The sequence below is a fragment of the Calypte anna genome, chromosome 4A (genome assembly GCF_003957555.1).
Source record: "Calypte anna isolate BGI_N300 chromosome 4A, bCalAnn1_v1.p, whole genome shotgun sequence".
In the NCBI taxonomy this organism is placed as follows: Eukaryota; Metazoa; Chordata; class Aves; order Apodiformes; family Trochilidae; genus Calypte; species Calypte anna.
The window spans coordinates 37,648,896-37,662,202 of record NC_044248.1 but is presented as its reverse complement, the minus strand read 5'-3'; the positions used below and the strand labels follow the sequence as shown (position 1 = coordinate 37,662,202).

General features: G+C 37.6%; 1 protein-coding gene across 1 annotated transcript in view; it reads right to left on the bottom strand.

Annotated features, from left to right (window-relative positions):
* The window catches only part of SMARCAD1 (SWI/SNF-related, matrix-associated actin-dependent regulator of chromatin, subfamily a, containing DEAD/H box 1), a 42,008-nt gene that overhangs the window by 3,928 nt on the left and 24,773 nt on the right, over positions 1 to 13,307 (bottom strand). The window contains exons 10-19 of the mRNA XM_030450220.1: positions 9,258 to 9,460; positions 8,202 to 8,292; positions 6,809 to 6,908; positions 5,295 to 5,354; positions 5,015 to 5,090; positions 4,411 to 4,546; positions 2,809 to 2,946; positions 2,423 to 2,518; positions 1,441 to 1,558; positions 1,040 to 1,161 (exon numbers count right to left, since the gene is read on the bottom strand). Coding sequence (XP_030306080.1) covers positions 1,040 to 1,161; positions 1,441 to 1,558; positions 2,423 to 2,518; positions 2,809 to 2,946; positions 4,411 to 4,546; positions 5,015 to 5,090; positions 5,295 to 5,354; positions 6,809 to 6,908; positions 8,202 to 8,292; positions 9,258 to 9,460 — 1,140 coding nt within the window. The remainder of the gene's footprint in view (positions 1 to 1,039; positions 1,162 to 1,440; positions 1,559 to 2,422; positions 2,519 to 2,808; positions 2,947 to 4,410; positions 4,547 to 5,014; positions 5,091 to 5,294; positions 5,355 to 6,808; positions 6,909 to 8,201; positions 8,293 to 9,257; positions 9,461 to 13,307) is intronic.

The window sequence follows — 13,307 nt, the reverse complement described above, 5'->3', positions numbered from 1 at the left end:
CAGAGAGGGGCTCATGCAAGCAAAAAAAAAACAACAAAACACAACAGATGAAGTCTGCAACCTCAGGCTTCTAGTTGAGGATCATTACTTCACAATTCAGCTTTTACAAGAACTTGCACTACCAAAAACTCAGAAGTTTTATGCTCAACCTCCATAGCAATTACCTAGTTCCCATCAAGCCCTATGACCTTTTACCCCTGTATCAGACCTCTTCCCCTGAAGACACATTCCCTAAAAAGGGGGTCCAATCCTTGGATAGATGGTAGAAGACATGGGAAGCCCAGCCCAAGATGTAGGGTGGGGTGGAGGGATGTCATGCCTGGAAGAAAGAGGAAAAGAAAAGCCACACCTGGAGACTACGATGGTATGAGGAGGAGTAAAAGGGGACAAAAATCTTCATAAACCAATGGGTCACTTCTTCCCTTCCCCCCAAACTTGGCTGCTTTTATTTTAAAAACAAAGCTGCAGATACTCAAAGCCAGCACTGCAACTTTCTTAGAGCACCCACTGCACCTTCAATTATTTTTTTTTTTTAATACTCAAAAAAAGTAACATTTTTTAATTTTTCCCAAACTCCACAGGCATTAACCCCAAATTAAAAAAAAAATAAAAAAATCCTCAATGGTTTACTACTTATGCCTTCCCTGTGTTAGTTCTATACAGCCTAGATTTCTTGCTGCTCTGAAAATGAGTAAACTCCAGTGCTCACCCAAGATTTTTTTAAAGACCTTTGGTTTTTAAAACCAAAGGAGTTGGAATGGAGGGAAGAGGTGTTAAGGGGAGCTAATGAAAAGGAGGTAACTGCAGTCCAACAACTTTTCTCTCTACTCTAGTATCTGATACAAAAAAATCAGTGTTAAACACACACAGAGATTGATTAGAATACTGGAAAGATGCACAGAAATAAAAAGCAGCAACAGTGAATTACATTTTGCAAAGACACACTTTTGACCAGAGGACTGACAATAAAAGAAATATCTTTAAGTTGCATTTAAAATTCTGATAAGTACAGGATTGCTTCTGAATCTCTGAACCTTACCTTGAGCATAAGCTTGGACATTGTCCTGAGCTTGTCATCTGTATAATACTGACGGTGCAAGAGTGGATGATTTGCCATTTTTCTGAGTTGCATCATCACATTTCCCATGTCAGAGTTTTTCTCTGTCAACAAAGAAATAAGGTATACTCAGAAGTAGAACACAGATCTGCCTGACACATCTTAGCCTCTCAGGAAAACTTTCTTTATAAGGATTGAACTTGGGCATTTCACCTATTACCTGAACTTAGGAAAAAAAAAAATCACAGAGGAAATACTTTTATGAGTGTTTCTCCATTTATGAGCATTTCTCCAAAGTAAGGGCTTTGTAGTCACATTCAAGGAATGTCTGGGCACAAAACCCCCCAAAAAATCCAGTAAAAGGAAGCAAGACTATCACATACCATTACTGCTAGTAGTTTTCTTGAACTTATTTAAGAGATCACAGTATAGTTGTTCCTGCTTCTCAGACATGGCACATAATTCAATTAGATCTTTTTTTGGAGGTAGTTGCTTAAGGACCTGACAAAATAAAAACATACAAGGTAAAAAGTATAATGTAGTGAACAGTCAGTAATTCCATACTATCTTATAGGCCTGCTTTTAAGCTGCTCTACTAATTCTCCTCATCTGAAGTGGCTGCAGTGTCAGCAGTATTGATTTAAAAAATCAGAGCTTGTTTTGGATTATACATCACTCTCATTATACATTACACATACACATATAACATGGTAACTGCACAGTAACATGGTCTGCACACTACAAAACTGCACAAAATAATAGTACATGCAACACATGGAACCTACACTCATCAGAGACAACCCCTTTCAAACCAATTACTTCAAGACTATGCAAATGCACAAAAACATGATTTGGATCACTATTAAGTTTTCCCTTTCTTTTACATAGAGAATTCTAAACAGAAAAAAAAATACACTAGGTTTTGGATTTTAGAATGAAAAAATAAACACTGTGATGCAAAGTAACTAAAACCACAGATTTCTAGTCATACCTGAACATTCACTGCCTTAATCCTTTCAGTTAAAATAAAATGTCATTGTTCTAAAGTCACAAATATTTTTGTGGTTAATGTATTTCTCACTTCTCCTCATTTAGTAGTGCACTGAATCATCTTTCTGGGATCTTTTTCTATCCTAATGAAAATTCTCAACTGGACACAGTCAGCAAATAATGAGCATGAAAACACATTGCTGCAGCAAGTCACATTTTAACTTGCAAAGTCCTGAAAGATAGCTTGTTTCTTGCTCTTCCTAGATAAACAGCTAAAACTAGCACAGACAGAACTGGATAATAAATTCTGAAGTTAGACTCACAAATTATCAGACTTTTTGATAATATGAAATAATTTTAAAGAGAAAGCATTACCTCATCTTTTACTCTTCTCAAGATGAATGGCTTTATTATCTGCTTTGCATGTGCAATCCTCTCTTTTTCATAGATGCTTTGCTCTTCAGCACTCTTCTAAGGAGAATATTGCAAGAATTCAATTACAGTGTGAAGTTTTCAGCTGTAACAGCTCTACTCTAACTACTCTAAGTTAATGAAAAACCCAGCCAGAACAGACAGATCCTATGTGTTCTGTATCAACCTGCTGCAACACATTTTTACTTTAAGTGGTTTATTTCACTATTTTCTAGACTTTCATAAATCTACTTCCGTAAGACAACATAAACCAGAAGTTTTTTATTATTAGCAACAGCAGTATTCTAGCAACAAATGTTACTTTCAAGAAGGGAATGTTTAGTACTTACTGTTTTTGAAGAGAACATCCTTCGGATTTCACTTGTGCTACTGCTGAACATTTGTGGCATGACAAAATTCAAGAGGGACATCAGTTCCAACAGATTGTTTTGAACTGGAGTCCCCGTAAGCAACAAGCGATTCTTTGCCTATTTGTTTGAAGAGGAAAAGAACAGAGAGAGAAAAAAAAACAACAGGTTAAAAATTAGTATTGGCAGAAAAAACACAGCTCTGGAGACCTGAGAAAATGAGCAAGGTTTAAATCATAATTATTTAAACGTACAATATATTTAGTTCTAAATAATTTAAGACAACAAAATGCTTTACACACCTGTGGGGAACTCAGAGTGCATCAATTTAAGACTCCTCAAGAAGCCTAAGCCAGATGTAAGAAAAGCCTTCCTGGCTCTGTTAGGGTATTTGTCTCTGATTGGATTTTTTTAAAATTAACATGGTAACTGTTGTGCCTATATTGTATCTTCCCCCATATAATACATAGGAACAAGTTCTGAATTCCTTAAAGATCACCTTCTTAAAAATGCTTTTGATGAAAACAGGATCTTGAAAAATAAGTTGTAATAAGAGCCCGTAAGTATGTTAATACTTTATCAGTACTACAGTGCTAAATCTCAATAGTAAAAGAACTGTACTCAATTTTTTTTTCAAAATGCTGCTGACTCAGAAGCTACAAAAAAAATATCTTAAAGATAGCTTTTCTTGCACAGTCCTATCAGAATAATGCTAGTGTTTCAGCACAAGCCACCAGAGCAGCACTTAAAAAAAAATCTTTACTACTGTAGGATAAAACTGCTTAATACTGAAACTAAACTACTGCCATCAATGTAATCACAGCATCAGCAAAATGATGCTATAGGAAATTTATTACATTTCTTTGGGAGCTTCTTTCCCTAAAAGAGTTCTCAATGCAGGATTCACTCTTAAGACCACATCAACACTAACCATAGAATCACAGAATCACTTGGGTTGGAAGGGACCTCAGAGATCATCAAGTCCAACCCTTGATCCACTACTGCTGCAGTTCCCAGCCCATGGCACTGAGTGCCACATCCAGTCTCTTTTTAAAGATCTCCAGGGATGGAGAATCCACTACTTCCCTGGGCAGCCCATTCCAATGTCTGATCACCCTCTCCGTAAGGAAATTCTTTCTAATATCCAACCTAAAACCTCCCCTGGCACAACTTGAGACCCTGCCCTCTTGTCTTGCTGAGAGTTGCCTGGGAAAAGGAGCCCAACCCCCCCCTGGCTCCAACCTCCTTTCAGGGAGTTGTAGAGAGTGATGAGGTCTCCCCTGAGCCTCCTCTTCTCCAGGCTGAACACCCCCAGCTCCCTCAGCCCTTCCTCACAGGACTTGTGCTGGATCCCTTCACAGCCTCCTTGCTCTTCTCTGGACCTGCTCCAGCACCTCTATCTCCTTCCTGAACTGAGGGGCCCAGAACTGGATACAATAGAATATCCACTCGCATGCTGTAGTTTTTGAAAGATTACATGTACGTGAACTTTACAGCTAATATTCCATTTTCCCTCAGCACATAAAAACAGGAAAAAACCTGTGCAAAACAGAAAAAAAATCCAACAATAACTCAACCTCTTACATTAATTGTCATAAGGTGCTGGTATCGTACAGAGCTCATATTCTTGAGCATGTGACCTTCATCAAAAATTGCATAGTTAAGCTTCAACTTGCGAAACAGTCCTCGATCATCTGAGCTGCTAATTGCACAGCTGTATCTGTTAGAGAAAGGTATCAGAAGAGACACTAAATACCAATTTATCATTAACATACTGCTATCACAATCATATCAAACTCTCTATCTGTTAAAGAGGTGTGGACAGCCCACATGAGGGGTGCTAAGTCAAAATGCCTAAAAGTACCCAATCACATCAGTTTGCTACTGGATAATAATTACAGTTCACTTGATGAGCCAGTGCTCTCCATCACACTTTCCAAAAACATGTGCAAATCTATTACAAAGTAATATATCCATTTGCATTTACTGCTTAGTACATAAATATTATCTAAAGCATCAGCTACACAGTAGCTACTAAAGCATTAATAAAATTTTTAGTAACCACCACCTCAAGCTAAAATGAAATTCCCTTTACACCTCACCAAAATCCAAACTTTTTATTTGTTGTACCAGTAGGGGTCAGTAGGACCCTACTGAATCTCCCTTGTTACTTAATTACCGTACTTACGTAGTTACTATCACATTGAAATCGACCACTTTATTAGTAATGTCCACTCTGAGATGTTTCCTATCTTCTTGGGATCCTATGAAAGGACAAAGCATATAATATATATATATATATAATTTCTGTGTCTATAAAAATGAATTCAGTACACAGAAACATAGTCAACAGTAAAGGTGTATTTAAACAACTCTCTTAAAATGCTTCGACAAGCAATTCACATTTCATTTGACTGACCAGGCAAGCAACAGTACTATTGGGTCAATTTCTAAACTACATTCCTCACCATAGTAGAAAAGGACATTCAGTTCAGGACACCATAGATGAACTTCTCTTATCCAGTTATCTGTAAGACATCAATAAAATAAAAAGCACATAAATGTAGTTTATAATTCATATGTCTTAAATAACTTCAGCACACTTCAATATTAAACCAAACATCTGATTTTAAAGCCTTTTAGATTCTCCTGAAGGTTAAGAAACTTACTGTCTAAATGCTGTAAAACTGGCAATATTTAAGGAAATTAAACAAATCACAAGTGGACTTTTACTAACTTTTCCTTAACCCAGCTTGCACGTAACCACCATGCAAAATAATACAACACTTTCAGCCTGATTCCTTCCCTAGACAGTTAATCCCTCGGAAAGCACATCACTTCATTTGTTGGTACTTGCATCCAGAAGTGTTTCATCAGGAGAGGCAGTGCCTCTGGGATTTGGCAAAGCATCCTGACAGCTCGACCTGGCTCCAGGTGTGCAGAGCGGAGCGGCCACCAGCAATGTCACCACTCCCAGGGGGAAGCTGCTTGGCAGCCAACAAAATGCTGACCCCAAACCACAGCAGCAGGGTGTCTCTGGGAACAGACACAGCACCCAGGCTGGAACCAGATCAGAGCTGAGGAGTCTTCTTCAGAAAAGTAGCAGGAAAGTTGCAGGTAGATGATATTTCCCAGGCACTGTCAGGTTGGACCAATCTGCCACTGCAATTTACTGCTCCCCATGATTCACTTCATAAAAGCACCTTCATTAACACCTTTATGTACATCTCTGTTTCCAAGTAACATGTACTTCTAAGAGTTATTTAAAAAAAAAAGTTTCTTGTGGATTTTAAAAGCACACTGAAAAAGGCAATTTCAAATGATGTTGGAACAACTCAACGCTTTTCTGATGTCTTAAAAAGAAATTTCTGAAGCCCAATTAAGTATATTAAAAGTAGCATTTTCTCTCTAAACCAAACTTGCTACTTCTTTTTAAAATACTTCAACGAAACCAAATAGAAGTGCACAGAGAATTAGTTTCTGCTCAAACTCATCAGCTCCATGGATGTATTTTTTCACCATAACCTTCCTGCTTTCGACTGAGATGATTAAACAATCAAAAGACACTGCTAAAAGACAGTCAGCCTCATCATTTTAGGATTTTGATCTGCTTTGACACATTCTGAGCAGCACAAAGGAAAAAAGACACTGAATGTCTCAAACGCACTGAAACCCAATCCTAAGAACAGCCTGAAGACTAGGAATGTCAGCCAATATTCACGACATAAAAAGTCTACTCTGCCAAACAAGTTCAAATTGTAATGAACACCTTTATTTCTTTGTGAGGCATATAGATCATATTAAAAAAATATCCATGTAAATTCTAATTATTTCAGAACCAGCATGCCTTCAGAATGGTTTGATTCCAGTTACCTAAGGAGTATAATATCATCATAGAAATCTGTTTTCTTTCACAAACTTATCTTTCTTTCATGGTCTGTCCATATTTTTTAAACAAAAAATTTTGAAGCTTGTAACTTACCTAATGTTGAAGCTGGCACAACTATCAAATGGGGACCCCTATTGCCTTCTTGGTAGAGATAAGCTAGAAATGCAATAGCTTGAATTGTTTTTCCTAAGCCCTGCGAGAAAACAAATCCATCTAAACAAAATTTGTAATTTTTAGAACATGATAATGCTTTGTATTCATAAGACAAGTACACTCCAGTCAATGTTAACTAAAGCTTACAAATCTGCATTAAAAATTGTTTTGAGTGTATTGTTTGAACTGCAGTCAAACTCAATTATCTCCTCAGCTCAATGTTTGAGCACCAGAAATTCATCTGTTGCATTTATGAAGTTTTTCTTTTTAGTTCAAGTTCATGCCTCATGTCTTCTTCAAAAAATTGCCTTCCTGAAACACTGCTGCAGACAAACAACTACCTGGAAAGTAACTATTTCTTCCCATTTGAGCCAGTTGCAAAAAGGATATTCCAGTTACCTCTGAAGTAAAATTTAATATGGAAATCAGTTTTCTTTAAATTATGCCAATGTTTCCACCCAGACTCACTTTTCTGTCTTCTGTATCACAGATGTAAACATTTATCTTACCTACCACAAATATGCAAGTTCTTACAAATAAAAACACATGGAAGTTGAGAAACATTGCCTAAGTATTAGTGAATCAAACCCACCCATTCACTCACAGAACATCACAAGATGAACAGCAGCCAGGATTAAAAGCCAATGAAATGCAGCTGCACCACTAAATTGGATCCATTGTACAATTACTGGTGGTGTCAGCACCATCCAAAACCTCAAACCCATAAGCTTTTCTCTCATTTTGATACTTTTGGGGAGCATAACAATAGGATACGGTCAAAATGCTAGAGAAGTAAAAACAGTTTTCACCCACGTAGGTTTTTCTATATTTTTAAGTAGTTATTTTGATACTGACAGAGAAATGTAGAAGACAAGGGCTCACTCTAACTAAATGCTGTATTTCTGGACAAGGAACTACTGAAATTAATAGTTTGAGGATAATCTGTTGTTGTATTAAGTGCTTCCACTGCATTGTAAAGCAACACTTGACTTGCCATTATCAGCACCCCCAAATCTTAGGCTTTCAAATAGAATCATAGAATCATAGAATCATAGAATTGGCTGGGTTGGAAGGGACCTCAGAGATCATCGAGTCCAACCCTTGAACCACCGTTGCGGTTGCTAGACCATGGCACTGAGTGCCACATCCAGTCTTTTTTTAAATATCTCCAGGGACGGAGAACTCAGAACCTCATACTTTGCAGAAGCTGTTTGCAATCTAAATTATATTAGACTAAATTACCTAAAATCTGCTCCAGGTTTCTAGGAAATGAAAGAGTTTAACAAGGTCTTTTTTGCAAAGCTTAAGGATTCTTAACCAGTTTCACACTTACCATTTCATCAGCCAATATGCCATTTAAGCTGTGTTTATGCAGCAGTGCTAACCAATTCAAACCAATCTTCTGATACGGCTTGAGTTCCAAACTGTTAAAAAAAATTAAAAAAATTAAAAAAAATAAAAAAATCAAGCTCAACATGTTACCATGTTTTATTTTTTTCTTCATGAAACTCAACTTTACAACTATGTTAAGCACAGCATAGTAAGTTAAATCTTGCCTATATTTCAACTTACTCTAGATCTCCTGTTTCACTGAAAAAACACCAAACTTTATTACTTTATTTAGTCAGCCACCTGAATCCCAAAGAGCATCTCTGAGCTAAATGGTTTATTTTAATTTTCATACACCTTCAGCAATAAAAATAAACATTACAATAAACACTTCTCTGGCCATTCCCTCTTCACTTCCTAACCCTTAAGATAATGCTCTTTATTATGCCTCCTTCCATTCCTCCCAAGCTCTCTATTCCCAACACCCATTTGGAGATCCTCATTAATTTATCTCCCTGAAAGGAATCCTCCCCTCAAACACATCATGGGTGCCTCTCCCACTAGATAAAGAGTTCCAGATAATTTTGTATGCCTAAAGATCCTGACTGAGGTCTTCAGTCCAGTTGATAAGCTTTAACAGCTTGCTCAGATTCATTTCAATTTTGTGTCTTTGAAAAAAAAAAAAGTTCCCCACTAAAGAAGCAGTTTTGTTTGGTCATCTGTTTGAAATAAATTTGACTACTCATGACCCCATCATTCAAGACTGGCTTCTACATTCATGAAACAGTGGTGAAAGTAAAACAAGGTATTGAGCACTGTTGCACCTTTCTGTTCCTCTGTTCTCATCCTCCTCACCAACTTCCCTGATTAACTTAAAATTATTAAAATTATATTTGTGGAATTCCTTCCGGCATTGCACATCACCATCTAGTTCACTGAGAGCTACCTAAATGTCAAACATTTCCAACTCTGCTTTCAGAGACTACATCTTTGAAGGTGCCATTATCCATTTATCCTTTATTATACAACACCTTACTAAGTATAGAAAAAGGAAAGATACCTCTGATTCAGAATGGAAGGCTGCTCTATGTTCCATCCACATTCTCCATCTTCAGTAATCCTGGTTACTTGTTTTGTCAGTTTTTTTGAAATTTCTTCACATTTATTCATAAGCTTTAGAACCACATCCCTCTCTTTCAGTAGTATCTTGCAGTTCCACACTATGTCTTCTGACAAACCAGCAGTCTTAGACATTTTTGTAAACTGCAAAATAGTAAAAGCAATTTCCTGTGAACACTGGTAATGGGAGCAAAGGTGCTATGGGGAAAATCCACAGCTGCTGCAGGCAGCAAGTAGCAGAGAGTAACAGCATCCCACTAGCCTCTCAAAACTTGAAATAATCCTTACACACTTGGCCCACTGCAGAACTGTGTGAAGACCACACTGGAGGTCAAAATCACAGCTCCTTGCATTGTAGAACCTATCTGTAATAAAAGAAAATTTCCCTGAAGAGCTCACGATATAAGAGCCAAGAGCTTGAAACTTAAAATCCTCACAGGGAGGCAATGCACAGCACAAAGCTGTACAGCAAGCTTTGGTTAGTTACCACTAACAGCCTTCAAGTATAATCCAAGCTGCTACTCTAACAGAAGAAAAGGAAGAAAAAAAATGTACTGATTATCATTACACCTCCTTTTAAGCAATATCTATCAGATACTAAAGATGTAAGCATAATGAAAGCATCAAGGCAAAGCAATCTATGGAGAAAGATAAAGATTTTGTAAAGAATCTGTTCAGAGTTCAGCATTATTCAGTGCCAGTCCTAACTCTACCACAAATAGCAAAACCTTCTAATACATTTATTTCTGCAGTAAACTGTGTCATATTCCTAACTGTACTTAACTTTCATGCTTATTTAGGCATAAGTAAAGGACAGACATATTGCTTTTTTATTAACAGATATAAAGAATTGAAGAATAAAACACCTTCTGGATTTGCTAGTCTTTCATTAAAACAGAATAATTTCCATACAGATTTTTCTAATTTTTAAATCAGGAATCTGTTAAAATTTAGCACAAAACTTAACAGGCACATATCCACTTAGAATTCCTTCCTTAAAAAAAGAAGGGGCCATTATGATCCAGCTACTTCATGTTAAGTAGCTGATCAACACTGCCACATAGCAGTGTAAAAGCAAACTTTGTTAAACTGAACTGTATAAGCAGGTTATGCTTTGACTAAGAAAAAACCCCACCAAACCCAACCAAACCATTAAAAAAATAACCCAAAACCTATGATGCCCTCTACTGACAGCATGCTGCTACAGTTTTGGGGAGGTTTTGGTTAGTCTGTGATTTTGCTCTGTCTTAAACTAAGCCCAGAAATGTTACCAACATTCACAGGTTAAAGCAGGGTACAGCACACTTGTCAACACTTGTGAAAATGTTTTCTACACAGACACCTCTATGTAGAAAGACAAAAAGAACTTTATTTTTTATAGGCCATTTAAAAATTTCAACATTTGTTTTGATGCCTCAAGCTCTGGTTGGCATGAATATAAATCCTGTAATCTATAAATGAAGGCGTGGAAAATTAAGCCATCTGCTACTAACAAAAATTCTTTTGTTTCTTGTCAACCTGTTAACATGCACCTCCAAGTTCCAACAAGAAAAACACAAGCCATAGGTTTGCATGTGAAATGCACCACGTTACCCTGCTGTGCAGAACATTTCCTCTGCTGGCCATCCTCTCAGCTTCAACAAGCTTCAAAAATGTGAGACCATCAAAGCCTGTAGAACCCACAAGCTTCCACAGCATAGAATCATAGAATCATAGAACTGGATGGGTTGGAAGGGACCTCTGAGATCATCAAGTCCAACCCTTGATCCACTACCACTGTGGTTCCCAGCCCATGGCACTGAGTGCCACATCCAGTCTCTTTTTAAGTATCTCCAGGGATGGAGAATCCACTACTTCCCTGGGCAGCCCATTCCAATGTCTGATCACCCTCTCCATAAAGAAATTCTTTCTAATATCTAACCTATAAAGAATGGTTCCCCAGAGCTGCAGGCTGCAGCAATGTCCCATGGTGCATAAATGCCAGGCTGGTGGACTCTACTCAGGCTTCCTTGATACCATACTTGAAGGCAATTTAGGATTTCACTTCACTGCTTAAGGGTGAAAGACTCAACCTCAATCGACAAACCTCAGCTCCAATTTAAGCAGGTTGCATTTCTAACCAGATGCATTTGTTGCTTGGGTCCAAGGTGCTTATGGATTTCCTGCCAGGCTGGTTTTCTTAGCAGTTTGTACATGTGCAGCCAAACAAAATGACAAAAAAGCCAAAGATGCCCTCCCTTGAGTTTATATCTCCTGTCTCATACAATTGCAGTACTCAGACTATGATGGACCAGCAAGTCCATCTTTGACTGCTCAGTTCTTCCATTCTCCTAGAAGCAATAAGCTAAATATATGTTGTGTCAATTGCTACATAGTACCTCATGTCAGTTTAGCTTAGAAATCTGGAATTTTTAAAAACAATAGACATTGTCTAATCTCCATGAAGTCTTTACATGTTAAAAGAGATGGCTTATTTGAAACAGAATAATACTGCAAATGAGATAAAGCAAATCTCAAATATGTTTCTGTGCTAAGATCAGGCAGTTAACAATTTATAAACCTTGAAAGTAAGAAAAGAGCCATCAACTCCCTCTAGTTTGTACCCCCTGCATTTACCAGAGGCAGTGTGAAATCACACTGGGCACACACAAGGGGCAAAGGAACAAACCCCACCCCCAGACCCCAGAAGCACAGCTGGGCTCCAGCATCTCCCACTTGGGCATCAAATCTTCTCTTCTGTCTTAATTCCATGCTTGGGCTTCTACAGCACAGGCACCTGGGACCCCTCTTCCAAACCTGCCCTCAGAAAGCAATGTGAAATTTTAAGCTGTGAATAGAAGGAGGACTCAGGAATGTGCTCTCTGTGTGTTGTTACCCACTGCTCTCCCTAAGCACACAACATACTCTGGAGAGGCCACAGGTCTTTGGCAAAGAAAAGCATCGTTTCTCCAAATGTGATAGATGCCTAAAGCCTCCAGAAATTGCCAATGGAATTAATTCTTATGAACAAGGATTTTTTCAGCTCTCTCAATTTATTTTTCAATAACCATGTTTGGTGTTTTTCTGTGTATTTTAAATGTTTGTAACTAGACCAAGTTAAACATCTGTCTTAAATAACCGCTCTAAAGAGTAAGTGCTTTCAGGCATTCTTAATGACTTCACAAGCTTGAAATGTGTTTAAATCCATCTGAAAATACCTTAGTCCAACTTAAAAAGCTTGTCTAGAATTAAAAAAGGCATTTTAATTTCAGTTTTCCTGGAATAAGACTTCCAGTTTCCAAGTAACTAGGTGTTAGTCTTAATCTCAGGCTGAGAGCCTTAAGATCTTCCTCAATACTTCTAATAATGAAAAAGCAATATCAACTTCTAATACTTTACATTGTGTTACAAAAGACATCACCAGTGTATAAAGAGACCTTAAAACCAAGCCAATTCCTTTAATCCTAAAACTGTTTCAGCTCACTCCATTATTCTACCTCTCTTATTAATTAGTAAGAGATCAGGTCACTGAGCTACTGGATCTATACAAACAATTAAAACCACATTGATACAAAACATCTGCTAAAGTCTGCTGCAAACTATTTCCACTCTGGGCAAGTATTCACAATGCTACATAAACATGTGGCTGTTGACAGCAGCAATCTATATGAAAGACAAATTTTGAACGCAAACAGGCCCATACAGCTTTTTTTCTCTTAAATATTTTACATGGAGAAGAACAGCCCTGTAGCAAATACTTCTGCAAAGAATTAAGCTCAGGCAAAATCCAACAAGTTGAGAAAGGAATAGCTGCATGGCAGATGTTTTGTGAGAAGCCAAAAGCTTGGGGCAAAACGGATTGCTTTTGCAGCATACCTGTACCTTATATTTTTTTTTCAATTATCCTCCTCCTTTCTCCCCCTCCTTGCAACAGGACATACGAAGATAATTTTGTTTTCCTTAAAAATCTGTTTAGTGTCTCTTACTGTTCTCTGGTCAAACATTTCACACA